Source organism: Podarcis cretensis (assembly GCF_951804945.1).
Source record: "Podarcis cretensis genome assembly, chromosome: 5".
NCBI classification, from domain to species: domain Eukaryota; kingdom Metazoa; phylum Chordata; class Lepidosauria; order Squamata; family Lacertidae; genus Podarcis; species Podarcis cretensis.
Genome location: NC_137174.1, coordinates 48569846 through 48584205, shown reverse-complemented (window position 1 = coordinate 48584205; position 14360 = coordinate 48569846). Strand labels below are relative to the sequence as shown.

The 14360-nt window shown below is 42.3% G+C and overlaps 1 protein-coding gene across 3 annotated transcripts; it reads left to right on the top strand.

Annotated features, from left to right (window-relative positions):
• Window positions 1–1562: 1562 nt before the first annotated feature.
• DENND10 (DENN domain containing 10) lies at window positions 1563–13419 on the top strand. Of its 3 annotated transcripts, none has more exons than XM_079976764.1 (9): window positions 1563–1713; window positions 3184–3380; window positions 5212–5291; window positions 6444–6592; window positions 7883–7994; window positions 9031–9131; window positions 9871–9978; window positions 10735–10829; window positions 11392–13419. In XM_079976764.1, exons 1-9 carry the CDS (start codon window positions 1668–1670, stop codon window positions 11566–11568), a joined length of 1065 nt encoding a protein of 354 aa, XP_079832890.1. In that variant the 5' UTR covers window positions 1563–1667; the 3' UTR covers window positions 11569–13419. The 3 variants fall into 3 exon arrangements, with proteins under 3 accessions (XP_079832890.1, XP_079832891.1, XP_079832892.1); XM_079976765.1 differs by having other exon boundaries at window positions 1581–1713; window positions 3164–3380; XM_079976766.1 differs by lacking the exon at window positions 1563–1713 and adding an exon at window positions 2420–2536.
• The last annotated feature ends 941 nt before the right edge of the window (window positions 13420–14360 follow it).

Genomic DNA, 14360 nt, shown 5'->3' with positions numbered 1-14360 from the left:
CATGTGTCAATAGGGACGCGGGTGGCGCTGTGGGTAAAACCTCAGCGCCTAGGACTTGCCGATCGCATGGTCGGCGGTTCAAATCCCCGCGGCGGGGTGCGCTGCCAACCTAGCAGTTCCAAAGCACCCCCGGGTGCAAGTAGATAAATAGGGTCCGCTTACCAGCGGGAAGGTAAACGGCATTCCGTGTGCTGCGCTGGCTCGTCAGATGCAGCTTGTCACGCTGGCCACATGACCCGGAAGTGTCTGCGGACAGCGCTGGCTCCCGGCCTATAGAGTGAGATGAGCGCACAACCCTAGAGTCTGGCAAGACTGGCCCGTACGGGCAGGGGTACCTTTACCTTTAAGGCATGTGTCAAGAGGGTCACAGGTAGCGCTATGGTCTGAACCACGGAGCCAAGGGCTTGCTGATCAGAAGGTCGGAAGGTGAGCTCCCGTTGCTTGGTCCCAGCTCCTGCCAACCTAGCAGTTCGAAAGCACGTCATAGTGAAAGCAGATAAACAGGTACCGCTCCAGCGGGAAGGTAAACAGTGTTTCCATGCACTGCTCTGGTTTGCCAGAAGTGGCTTAGTCATGCTGGCCACATGACCTGGAAGCTGTCTGTGGACAAACGCCAGCTCCCTCAGCCTATATATAGAGTGAGATGAGCGCCGCAACCTCAGAGTTGTTTGCGACTGGACCGAACCGTCAGGGGTACCTTTACCTTTACCAAGGCATGTGTCAGAAAATACTGAACCGCTGTATTAACTTACTTTTTTTTTATTCGTGAAATAAATAAATAATATTACATAAATTCGAGTCCTGCTTTATGTAAGTAATTAAAACCTTATGTAAGTAATTAAAACCTTTAAACAAATATGCTGCTGCTTAATACTAAAATAGGCTTCTATAATCAAGAGACAGTACAGCATAAAAAGAAAATGTTGTTGTTTAGTCGTTTAGTCGTGTCCGACTCTTCGTGACCCCATGGACCAGAGTACGCCAGGCACTCCTGTCCTCCACTGCCCCCCGCAGCTTGGTCAGACTCATGCTGGTAACCTCGAAAACACTATCCAACCATCTGGTCCTCTGTCGCCCCCTTCTCCTTGTGCCCTCCATCTTTCCCAACATCAGGGTCTTCTCCAGGGAGTCTTCTCTTCTCATGAGGTGGCCAAAGTACTGGAGCCTCAGCTTCACAATCTGTCCTTCCAGTGAGCACTCAGGGCTGATTTCCTTCAGAATGGATAGGTTTGATCTTCTTGCAGTCCATGGGACTCTCAAGAGTCTCCTCCAGCACCATAATTCAAAAGCATCAATTCTTCGGCGATCAGCCTTCTTTATGGTCCAGCTCTCACTTCCATACATCACTACTGGGAAAACCATAGCTTTAAAAAGAAAATACCCTATCGGAAAACAACTGTCCAGTGAAATTGCCATCTCCACGGCTCCTTTGGACTGAGAGGTCGAGAGGCGGAGAGGTTTCGAGCCAAAGCTAAACGGAAAGTCCTCTCGTTTGCACGCGGTCGCTTTCTCCTCCTCCCGCTCTTTGCGCGTAAAATGGAGTTCCCCAGTGGAACCGGAAGCCAGGAGGCGGGGAGGACTGGCTTTCTCTCGCTCCTGGAGGCCCAGGATGGGGCCGGGGAAGGCTCTCAGGAAATAGGCGGGGTCCTGGAGAAGGGAGGAGGAAGATGGCAGAGACCGAGGCTCAGCTGCTGCTGAGTGTGGGGCTGATTGGTAAGCGCGCCCGCGTCCCTGCTGCGCATTGCAGGGAAACAGCTGGGAGGGAGCAGGATCGCGCCCCGCTGCCTCTCTCTCTTTCCGGCCCCCGCTCCACAAATCCCCGCTTTCCCCCCCGAGAATAGGCGGTAGTTTGTGCGCTGATGGAGATGGGGGGGCAGTTTCCTCTTCCTTTCCTGCCTGCTTAGTGCCACTGGATCCATAAGCCTTTTGGAATATCCCCCGTGTGCCAAATCGGGAGTATGGGGCGAATGAGCAGAGTGTGGGTGTTTTCGCTTCTTCAGTGCACGGCTATTTGTGAAGGGGAAGCTATTCCGGATTAATTTAAGGCTGGGGAGTTCGTGTTTGCTCCCTTAGCGTGTGTAAGGAGTTCGTAGACCCTATCAGGACTTGCTTTCCATCAGCCTTGCCTGTAATGTCGCCTGTCACTTATAGATCCCTCCCCTGTGCTGATGTACAAAAGAAGACCTTAAAGATCTAGGCATGTGAACTGGCAGTCTTCTCCATACTCCTGTGATTATGAAGATCCAGCAACTGACATATCTTTCTAAATGACCCATATGTGCATATTCCTTTACTTGTCAACATAAGTGCGGTTTATTAAAGTCACTGTGTGTAATGGTGCAGTCCATATTTTTTAAAAGTCATCTGCTTGAGAGTGCTTCTGAAACTTAGGAAATCACTCAGTAGTTTCATTTGCTTTTCTTTCTATCTATCTGTTGCTCTTCAGAGTTCAAGAGGGCAGGTCCCTGCCCTGAGGAGCATACAGTCTAAAATTCAGTACAAGGGGTGCACAGAGGAAGGGAAATACAGGGCAGTGGTGTACAATTGTTTTAGCTGCAAGTGCTTGGACTACAATTGCAGGCTTAGGCTACAATCCAAAAGTCATTTGTGCCAGTCTGGGTGTGGGTGAGTTTAGAATTTGGCAGTGGTGTCCTTTTGCCTATGCCTGCCAGCAGGATCAAGACAAGGGACATTTGGTGGGGAGGAGCTAAAACAGCCCAGGATCCACTGGATCCTGAGCCAGCCCCACTGCTATCACTTGATGGCATTTGATCCAATTTTACCTGCCCCCCTACTTTCCATTGCAGCCAGCATGAGTAACAGGGCTGTGGGTGTGGAACTGACTTGTCATATTTGACCACCTGCCTGGCTGGGGTTTAGATTGCCCTGTTAGTTGCAGCAGAGCGGGAGAATGGTTTGTAGTTTTCAGAATCTCTACCCTGAACACCATAGGTCATGACCTCATATTTTAATGTAAATAAGACATTTGTGTATGTTGCAGCATACATCCAATACAGAAGAAGTGAATTAAGTTTGTAACAGATGTTAGCGGAAACCAAAAGCTTTAGTGTGTGTGTAAAATGCAGGTGTTAAAGGTGATTGCAGCCAACAGATCTGATTAACCAATCAATTTACTTCCTTGCTGCTGTTGGCATTCTCACAGTGAACATCTTTCCACCATAGAAAAAGATACCAATGGAGATACTCTGTGGGTCTGGTGCTATCCTTCTACAACAACTGAATTAAGGGACCTCTTGTTGAGAAAATGCTGCCTTACAGATGAAAGCAAACAGCTTCGCTCATTCGCATTTGGTCAATACAGGCTGACGTGGTTTTATGTTACAACCATGGAAGTACCAGATTATTCAGCCTTGAAAAAGGTAGGATGGAAATATTGGAGAAAGGAGCTTGATACATAAATATCTTATCCTGCACATTCATTGTTCAACACTTGCTATAAACTTACTAATACTGGGTTTAGGAATCCTTGCCAGGCATAGCCTATATTATATGCCTTAGTGTCTACATTGTTTTACATATAAATAAATATCATATTGCTCTTAATTTTAGGTGGCCCTGGAGACTTTTCAAATACATTGCCTAATTGCATGTCCATGCATATGTTTACAGTTTCCTCCCTCCATCCCAATCCATTTTCTTTTTGACTCATGTCTTTTTAGTCTGTAAGCCTAGCTGTTAGTTTTTTTTAGTGATCTGAGAGCCTTTTTTTGGCAGAAGAGCAGAATAAAAATTTTAAATAAATAGTGAAAACTAAGAGCCATATTATCCCATTAATACACATCTCCGCTGAAACCTACATGGGAAATCTGTCTAGAATTCATGGTCATTAGGGTGGGGAACAAAGAGTAGGTTTTCAGTATTATACCACAACTGGTTTAGGCACAGATTATCAACCTGCCCTTTCCAGCTGCCCATTCTTGTGCCATTTATAGCTGTGTTCCTATGTACTAGCATGTAGGGTTTGTGGCCCAAACGACTGAGCTGGATGTTGAGGCCTTGGGTGATCAACTAAGGCTGAGGCGGGGCTTAGTTTAGAGCAAGCATGCATAGTGTTGCACTGTAGATCATAAATCAGTGGATTCAAAACCATATGGCTATTTCAAGGTGGCTTGTAAATGAATCTGTCACCAATGTCATGTTGCAGCTCAGTAATACAGTGGTACCTCGGGTTAAGTACTTAATTCGTTCCAGAAGTCCGTTTTTAACCTGAAACTGTTCTTAACCTGACTCACCACTTTAGCTAATGGGGCCTCCCGCTGCTGCCGCGCCGCCGGAGCACGTTTTCTGTTCTCATGCTGAAGCAAAGTTCTTAACCTGAGGTACTATTTCCGGGTTAGTGGAGTCTGTAACCTGAAGCGTATGTAACCCAAGGTACCACTGTACCTGAGAAAGCTGAAAAAAAAAAAAACCCAACCCCAAGCCAACTCCCAAAGTAGCAGTTAGGAGAGTGTTCTGGAAGCAACAAAAATAAGCATTCTGATGAATGGGAATAATTAGGAATATAGAAAAGAGTGCTGTGGTTTAAAAACCTCTATTTGCGTTTATTAAAATGTCTCTGCAGATTTGTTTTTACACTTAATGTATGTTTGTTTAGCTTCTTCCTACCACTGCAACTGCATTCCCTGCTTCACCTGAAGGTGTCAGGGTGGGGTATAAATACCATGAGTGATCTACAGCACCTTTACGTGGTTGAACGTGCTTTGGATACTGTGCAAGTGCTGTTTCAAATGCCTAACGCTTTGCTCTGAAAAAAGGAAGAAAAAGAATAAAGAGATAAGACGGTCAAATCTTGAACACACTTTTGCAGTCAAGTGAAGCATCCTCCTCACTGCTCCATCTTTGGAAATGCAACAAAACTCTTAGGTCTTGTTGTGAGCTCCAAAAACAGTGTTGAACTTGCTTATTTGTTGCAAAGGGGCAAATGGACATGCTTCCCCATCTATTGGGTGTTTCTTTGAGTTATCCCCCACAACCCTCATGGGATTTGAAGTGGATTGGTAGAAGGCATTTTTTTTAGCACTTGGCAGATCATATGAACAACTGAACTGATTTAATTTTGTCTCGATTTACTGTATTTCGATGAGATTTGGTGAGCTGATCCTCCTGGTGTTGCTATAATGTCCATGTTTACAGTATGGTGTTTATAATGGAGTATCAAGCAACCTTTTCTTTTTCCTATGTGTTGGATAGGTGACCCATTTCTCCATTGTCCTGACTACCAAAGACTTTAACCCAGAGAAATACGCAGCCTTCACTAGGATCCTCTGTCGGTGTGTATAACTGCTGTGTTTTATACTACAGGTTTGGTAGATAAGTTTTTTAAAACTTTTGGTTAACTAGAAAAGTGCTCCCTATTAATTAGGCAGTAGATTTTTAATAGACTATTTAATTGTGTATTTGCCTGTTAAAAGTGCAAATCATTTATCTTAGAAGATGCTATCCAGCTTGCTATGTCACACGGGAGGGGTAGCCTCTTTTAAGGCTGTGCGTGCAGTGTGTTCCAGCAGACACTAGCTTAAATCAAAGAATCGTTTTTGCACCAGAACTGATGTTCTGTGGTGAACATCTATTTTGGGATTTATCAATTGAAACACTGCACAGAACTGCCTTTGAAGAGCCTTCAGAAGCTTCACAGCACAGCTGGTCAGGCGGGGTCAGAAAGTGTCCCGATCACGACACTGTTTCAGCAGCACTGGCTCCCATTGTGCTTCCAGGCTCAGTTCAAAGTGCTGGTTTGGGTCCAGCTGCCCACTCAAGCCCTCCATTCAACAGTTGAAGACTTGTTGATTTCCTCCCCCTCCCCCCACCCTATAAAATCCATCAGACTGGGTAGCACGGTGGGGCCTTTTTGACTGCATTGCCAAGCCAGGGATGGGGAAGCTGTGGCCCTGAACAAGTTGTTTGATGCTATTTCCTATCAATCTGAGGTAGTGTATCAAATGGTCAAGGATGATGGGAGTTGTGATCTAACAATAGGTGAACTGCTACAGATTCCCATCCCTGGGCTAGATTCTAGTATGATTCCCAGCTAGGCCTTTGGGCTACCTCCTTATTTGCCTTTTAGCAGCTAGAACATGGCTTTTAAAGATAGCATTCATTTTTGTTCATTGCTGTAATTTCATTTTGGCTGTTTTCTTGCAGCTGTTGTCAATAATTCTTTAATTCTTTTTAAATTTTGTGTTGTAAGCTGCCTTGAGGGTCTCTGGCGGAAAGGTGGGCTATAAACATTTTAATAAATAGTGTATTAAGCAAACCATAGATTGAGAAAGACAAACCTGTGTGTGAGTCTTTAATCTTAATTAACAGTGAACGTATCTTAGGGCTGTTGTCCTAGAAAGTGCTGGCTTGTTTTTTTCAATTCTCTTTGGGGGGTTTTTTTGTGAAGACATAAAAAACTTGTTTCATTATGTTTATTTTTCAAGAATATACCTGAAATATGGGAGTCCTGCGAAAATGATGGAGAGCTATATTTCTGTCCTTACAAAGGGGATCTGCCAGAGTGAAGAAAACGGATCTTTCCTGAGCAAAGATTTTGATGTCAGAAAAGCTTACCTTGCAGGCTCAATCAAAGGTGGGAAGAATTTTTTCTAAAGCTTTGGGGATGATTTTGTCCCAGTCCCAAACATGTACTCTTGGAAGTGTCATGGGAGCAGTACTAGTTTTCAGAAGTTATTTATTAGTTTATCTGTTGAAGAGCACTCAGTTGATAAAGCACATTCAGATTCACTCTCTGCAGGAATCTAGTTACCCAATAATGTTGTGGCTAAAACCACATTCACACTAGACCTCTAAAGCACTATGATACCATTTTAAATAGTCATGGCTTCCCCCCCAACAATTCTGAGAGCTGTAGTTTGTTAAGGCTGCTGAGTTGTTAGGAGATGCCTAGTCCCCCTCCACCAGAGCTACAATTCCCAGAGTTCCCAGTGAAGAGGGATTGATTGTTAAACCACTTTGGAAAGTACAGCTCTGGGAGGAGTATAGGAGTCTTGGCAACCTTAAAAAATTTCAGCTTCCATAATTCTTTTTGGAGAAGACATGACTGTTTAAAATGGTGTCATGGTGCTTTAAATGTATGGTGTGAATGTTTCCTAAGTGGACAGCTTAGTAGCACACAGAGAAATAGTGCAGTGGGGTGAGGAGGAAATGCTATGTTGCTCCTTAGGTTTTCACCCAAAGATTGCACAGTTTTTGCCTCCACAGTTCTTATATCCTCAGTTCAGTCTTTGGCTTGCATAGCTTAGTCTTGATGGCAGATATTCTCTGCACTGCAAGGCCAACTTGGAAAGTTTTGGAGATTGCAAGATCATTGCGTTATTTTTCCGACCCCCCACCTGAATTCCTCTAGAATTGCAAGGCTTTTTCCAGCAATGTGACTCGAAGGTCATAATCTCTGTGCTTATCTCTCTGTCCTTATCGCAGTGCCTTTAGGGTCTAAGCAATTGAACACAGATGTCCTGGAACATGCAGTTTCATCTCCCAAGGAATGTTGTTTTTCTTCAACCTGATGTTTCACTTAAAACAATGCCCTGTTTATATCCATCAACCACTGGAGCTTGCTTTTCCTGACTTGGGCCACCTTTCCAAACATTCACTCGTCCTCTAATTCATACAAATTATAACTGCATTATAATACATTAAAAATAGCAAGAATAACTATGCACAAGCATATTCACAACACCAGACTCACTTTGCAAAATAACATTAAATGTAGCGCCTGACAGAAGTAAGCTCCATTTCCTGTTATAAAACAACTTTCTCATGATTTCTCATCCAATCCTAATACTTAGGTTGTTGCTAGTTGTATAGAAGTTGGCTGCCTTTCAGTACTAAAATCCTATTTTTCCATCTCCTGTTCTAGATATAGTATCTCAATTTGGAATGGAAATAGTCATCCTGTATACTGCACTCATGTTAAAGAAAAGAATTGTAGTATATCACCCCAGATTAGAAGCCATCCAGGAATTTACAAGGTACAGCACCCAGGTGAACTAAAAAAGTTCACAAAGCATGCTTCGTTTTGTTTTCATTCATCATGAGTATTGTCATATTCATTAATACAGGAAACTTGCATCTTACACTTATTTAACTTACATGATGGCAGCTTTGTGTAGGCAGGAGGTGGGATAATAAATAAATGGAGAGCAAATGAAACCCACTTTTCATTCATTTATTTCCCCTCAACCACCTGAGCAGATTTGCAAGATTACTCGCTTTGAGAAGGAGATGCAAGGGCTCTGGCAGATTCCTAGAGCCCTCCCTTCTTTCCAAAGGTAGGCAAACACTCGCAGGACTTTGGGGAGGAGGAGGAAGAGCTCTAGGACCCTGCCAGAGCCCTCACATCCCCCTTTCCAAAGTTGGCTAAGCAGCTATACACGTTGTGGTAGGGCTGGTTCCACAGGTTCCTGGCTTTACATGTTTTTGCTTATATGTGTGGAACCCCCAAAACTAAACCCTGACATAAGATGCAAGCTACCTGTAGCGTTCTAGTGCCAATTCCTACATATCCAAAACAGCACCATTCACACAATTGAGGGAGATACCAAAGGGCTTGGAGGAGCAGCAATGTTTCTAGAACTTCAAATAATTTCTTTTGGAGGGGAGAACCTTTGTGAGGGGATGGGGAGACTCAAAAACATCCTAATGAGGACTGAGCATGCCCACTAGCCCTGGAATGCTGACTGGCTTTTGGAGCTGGGATGATGATGGAAAAAGATGGGTGAAGAATGGAATAGAGTATCTTGCTAGTGGGCAGAGTTTCAGCTAGCCAGCAAGAAGCAAGAGCACTCCAGCTGTAACATTTTTTGTTGCAGGTCCAACTTGTGATTTATATGCTGCATTTTCTCTTTCTCTGATTGTATCCCAAACATTAAACAACCTATAACTTTCAGTGATGTGCTTTGGTCTTCATGGTTGCAAAAGACTTTGAGGCACAGGCTAAGCAGTCTTCCTTGAAAGCTACTGTTGTATTGAGTACAATGTCAATTGTGACTTGGTTATTTTCTTAAGGACTCTACCAGCCTTAGTGTGGCATCGCCAAGACTGGTCAATCCTTCATTCACATGTACATCTGAATGATGATGAACTGGAAGCATTAAAGACGTGCCCAGGTATTGATAATGAAGGGTGGGTTCTATAAACTGTTGTACACAGTAACTAAATTCTCCTTTGCTGACCTGGATAGGACCGAAAGATGGAATACTATTAATCTTGTAATAATCCTCTCTCAGAACTGTGGTTTGCAGATCTTCTACTTTTCAAATATAGTTGTTTCTTTTTTGGTTGGCAAATCACACAAAGTCACACGTCAGTAGCTCAAATGAGATACTACTCATTATTTGTCCCATAATGCCACATTGACAAATATTGGCTGAGTAATTTTTCTGCGATCCAATAATAGGTCCCAATCCAGCATCTCAAAATTGCTGTTCTGAAGCAGTCCTTAATTCCCTTTCTAAAGAGTAATCAATTGCTCCATTATTTTTTTTTACAACTCCCTCTTTAAGAATTGATCAAAGAAAATCCCTCTAAATATATCGTGTTGTGTGTAGAGCTTTTCTAATTTTTTTTAAGTAAAATAATTTAATGCATGTTACATATCATGTTTCTGGCCTCCCTGCTGGGATTTTTCTGTAGATTCAATGAATAGCAGATGGAATTCTGCACATGCCTTTTTAAAATAAGCAATTTGCCATGGAATTGATAGCAATTCCACACTGGTATGCAGGTTTGAGATGGTTAAAAGACAAGGAAATAACTGTGGTGGAAACATATTTAAAAATTATTATTAAAGCACTTCACATTGGAATGTACTTGCTCAGTAATCATGGTAAACATTTTCCTGACCAGGTTATGTTGCTGGATTTATAGACTCAGAAGTGAGCAACAGGCCAGACCTCTATGATGTATATGTGAATCTGGCCGAAAGTGAAATCACCATTTCACCGCAAGCAAAAGGTTTGTTGCCTGAATCACGTGCCTCCCCCATCCCTTGCAAGTTGCAGTTTGCACTTTGATAGATGCACATTTAGGAAGAATTTGGTGTAACTTCGTAATGTTGAAAAAATATATTGCACAAACTCACTCTTACGCAGTCTGGGTCCCAGGATATGTTCTGTTCTTTCCTTTATCCCAAACGCTTTGATTGGCATGCATTAAAGTAAACATCAAAGGGAGATGCTGTGGTTGCCAAAGCTAATATCGAACAAAAGTGAAAATTGTAAAAGGTATGCCAAGTCAGGCACTTATGAAATAGTAATGATAATAAAGAAAGGCTAAAAGAAAACTGGGGAATATTATTTTTTAATGAGTATGACAAGCCTGTGATTTTCATTGATAATGAATGGAAACTGGATAAAATGGATGGTAATACTCACAAGGACATGCCTTGACTAGAAAAGGAAATTTACAGCATAATAGAAGCAAAAAAAATCTAGATTCTAAAAGTGGGTAGTAAGAAGGGTTCTGTCAGTGCAATGTTTCTACGACATACGCAGCAAAAATATGTTAACTCAGTACTGGTATGAAGAATCTGTGATACTGGAGGTGAGAGTTCATTTGTATTTACTCTGTCTTGCTGTCAGGAAACTTTTGGCATCCACTGACCTCAGTGCTCGTGACCATAGCCATAACATAGTCTGGAACTGCATATTACAGTATTTTGCTGAACTAGATAATGGGGAATGAATGACAAAGCTTTTTCTCTATCCCCAGAGGCAATGACGATGGGGAAACTCCACAAAGAAATTGGTCAGCTCATCGTTCAGTCCGCAGAAGATCCTGAGAAATCAAACAGTCAAGTTGTTAAGGTTAAGTTCCTTATCTTTGGACTGTTCAAACCTTTCATACATTTCTGTTGCCCCAGAAGATCTGCTAAAAGCAGAGTTTAGGTGACAGGGAATGAGCTGGGCAATGAACCTTGGACCAAAATACTCCTCCTCTATATGGGAGAGGGGAGTGAAAGCATAATTTTGGAACAAACTGCCATTGCACATTGCATCCCACACTAGGAACAGCAGTTTGTGCTAACAAAACTTCAAAAACTTGTTTAAAGCTTATGACAAACTTCCTCACCAGACTCCTGAGTTAGCAAAAATGGGGAAAAAGGAGTTCCTCTTGTGGATCAAGTATTAGTTAAGTAACAGGAAATGGAAAGCCAGAATAAATGGGACAGGACAGGGATGTAGAGAGCAGAAGTCCCCCAAGGATTAGTATTGCGACCTCTGCTTTTAAACTTCATTCATAAATGATCTAGTCTGGGGTGAGCAGTGAGATGTCCCAAGTTTGCTGTTCTCTCAAAGAAAAGTAGGAAGTGTTGTTGCCACCCTCATTTCCTGTTTGCTCTCTTTTATTTTCTCTTTATGTCTCTAGGATATTTCACTGAAGACGAAAGAAATATTGACAAACCTAGCCTCCTTCACAGAGGTCTTGCATGATGGAGAGAAGCCGTCACTTAACTTTGAAGCACTGAAGCAGAAGAGATTTCCACCAGCTACTGAAAATTTCCTCTATCACTTGGCAGCCGCTGAACAAATGCTTAAGATCTGATGGGTGGACTTCATACAGCGATTCAAAGTTCTCTCTGCCGCCATGTTTTCTGAGCATCCCATACCTACGCAGAACATTCCGCAGAGGAAAGAGCATTTCTATCTGGAGGGGGGAGTAAGGATGTTGCAGGCTTGAGATAAAACACTGCAGTGTGTAGCAGAAAACACTTCTTTTTCCCCATTTTTTAATTTAGGGTTTTCTACAAAATGGGACAGATTTCTTCTTTTTAAGACAAAATGAAAAGACAGATTACATAAAGGACGTAAGGCTGCAAGTTCTTCTGTATTAAAGTGGAAAATTTGATAAACCCTATCAGCATCCTAGTGTAAAGAAACAGGATGCTGCAAAAGTGATAATGAAAATATGAAAGCCATTAAAACAGAAGAGATAAATCATATGTCTTACGTAAACCATTTATAGTCGCTAATCGACGGGAGCCCAAAGAGCTGCACAAAAGTAGGGCCCTCTTTTTATTTAAATACCTATTGGGGAGGGGAGCAGGATTGCATAGACTGGCCACAGAATGTTAATCTGTCTGGTGGCTTGGCTTTTAGCCCTTTGCACTTACAGCTTTCCCTGATGATTATGAACCCATCAGTTCAGGGTTCCTGATTACAAGGAAGAGTCCTGTGTGTATATATAGCTGTGCATGTTTGTAGAGCCCCCTCTTACTAATTCTGGGTGCATGGGGAGGGCTGAGCATTCGGGGCAGTGAGCATGATCCCATCCCCCCACCCCCACCCAGAAACCCTTCATGCATTTGGTGGCAGAGGTTGTGCTAGTGTCAAGAGCTATACCATCAGTCAAGAGCCAAATTATACATTACACACAAATTTGTGTTTCTGAAACCCATGGCTCTTGCCGTTAGGTAAAAGCTGCTGCAAGAAAGACGGTACTGCCTCTTCCTGCTATTACTTCCCCCGTGGGGTGTCAAGAGAGGTTTGTAAGAGTAAACATGTACCTGAAACTTAGCAGGATGGACCCATCATCTGGCAAAAATAAGCCTGATTAAAGTTGTCCCCCCCCCCTTAAAGCAGCTGCAACTAAGGTTTGAATATATGTGTCTGTGTGTAATATGTAGCCCTGATCCCAAAGGGTTAATTATTACAAACCAAGAGTTTTGCACAGAAATATGAGAACTGTTGAAGGGCCTCTGCAGTTGCACTTTCTGTACTAAAAAAATAAATAAACCCTTTAAGTTCCTAGACTTTGTAAAAAAAAACATGCCTTAGCACATGGTGGGTGTAGTGTGGAATTCAGCACCACACTATGGCAAACTTTCTGTCTGCACAGGCGTTGCAGAACACGCCAGATGGAACAGTCCTTTCTCTCCTGCACAGTTTAGGGGGTGGTATCCTGACCCCTCCATCCTTAAGCCAATTTCAAGGGGCAAGCCCTGTTGCAGAAATTTTTGCACAGGGTATCCGCTGAACCCCACCCTATATACTTCTGTTATTTTTAAAAGTTTGTACAGTACTTATTATTTCTACTGCTACCATATTTTGAAATACTATTCAATTATTTAAGTCATGACTGTGTTCTAGCAATATCAATTTCAGAGTCATTTGTCTTCTACTTGTACTATGACCTCTAAGGAACTTGAATTAGGTGTTGTAGTATGAAAGATACAGAAAGAAAATTAAGACAGCTATGTATACGTATCAGTCCTAGAAAGTTTGTAAGTGTGACTCTTCTATTTTCAGGGGACCCATCATTCACTTTTGTATAGAAATGTTTGAGCTAACAGTGTGCATATCAAAAAGCCCGCTGAACAAAAGTTTACCACTCCAGTTTTGGTGCGACTCCATTCCTCTCATAAATTTCAAGACTGTAAATGTCATTTTGCTAATATGGATGAAGTACTGCGCATTTCTTTTTGCAGATAGTGTGTACATTTTCTATTAATACAAAACAGCAACCATAAAACTTGGGCCCAACTCAAATGTGTTTCTGGACATGTAAAAAGAATGTAGCTTTGTGATTTTTCAAGTTATGTATCATTTAAAATTAGCCTTCCAGTTTCCATGTATATAAAATGTTCTGGTTATGGGACCAGCAGTGCCTGCATAGGTAAGAGAGGCCTCTCTGTGTGTGTACACACACACAAATATATATATATATATATGTATATGTATATGTATATGTATATATGTATATATGTGTGTGTATGTATAAATATATAAATACAGGTACCTCGGGTTAAGTACTTAATTTGTTCCGGAGGTCCATTCTTAACCTGAAACTGTTCTTAACCTGAAGCACCACTTTAGCTAATGGGGCTTCCTGCTGCTGCCATGCCGCTGGAGCCTGATTTCTGTTCTTAACTTGAAGCACTATTTCTGGGTTAGCGGAGTCTGTAACCTGAAGCGTATGTAACCCGAGGTACCACTGTGTGTGTGTGTGTGTGTATGTATATATATATCCCACACACCAAAGCCTAATCAGAACACAATCAGGATCCTGTTGATAATCATACTATTTACATTTGCACTAATGAACTGGAGTAGACCCTACAGGGAGAGCAGAGTACAACCTCAGCAGAATACACACTGATTCTTCAACTACTAGTTCCAGATTATTAAGCAGAAGAGCATTTTCCTGCATCTGTATTGCTGGATTAAACCTGACTCCTGTTTGGGCAGACACAGTGATAAAGCCAGTCCTGTGAGCAGCATGAAACAGGCTACCTTGGCAGCAATAAAACTATGCATAACCTTCTGTTCCCACCTCTTTAAAAAATGCTCTGTACAACTTTACCAGATTAACAGCAGTTGAAACTTTTGAATGAAACA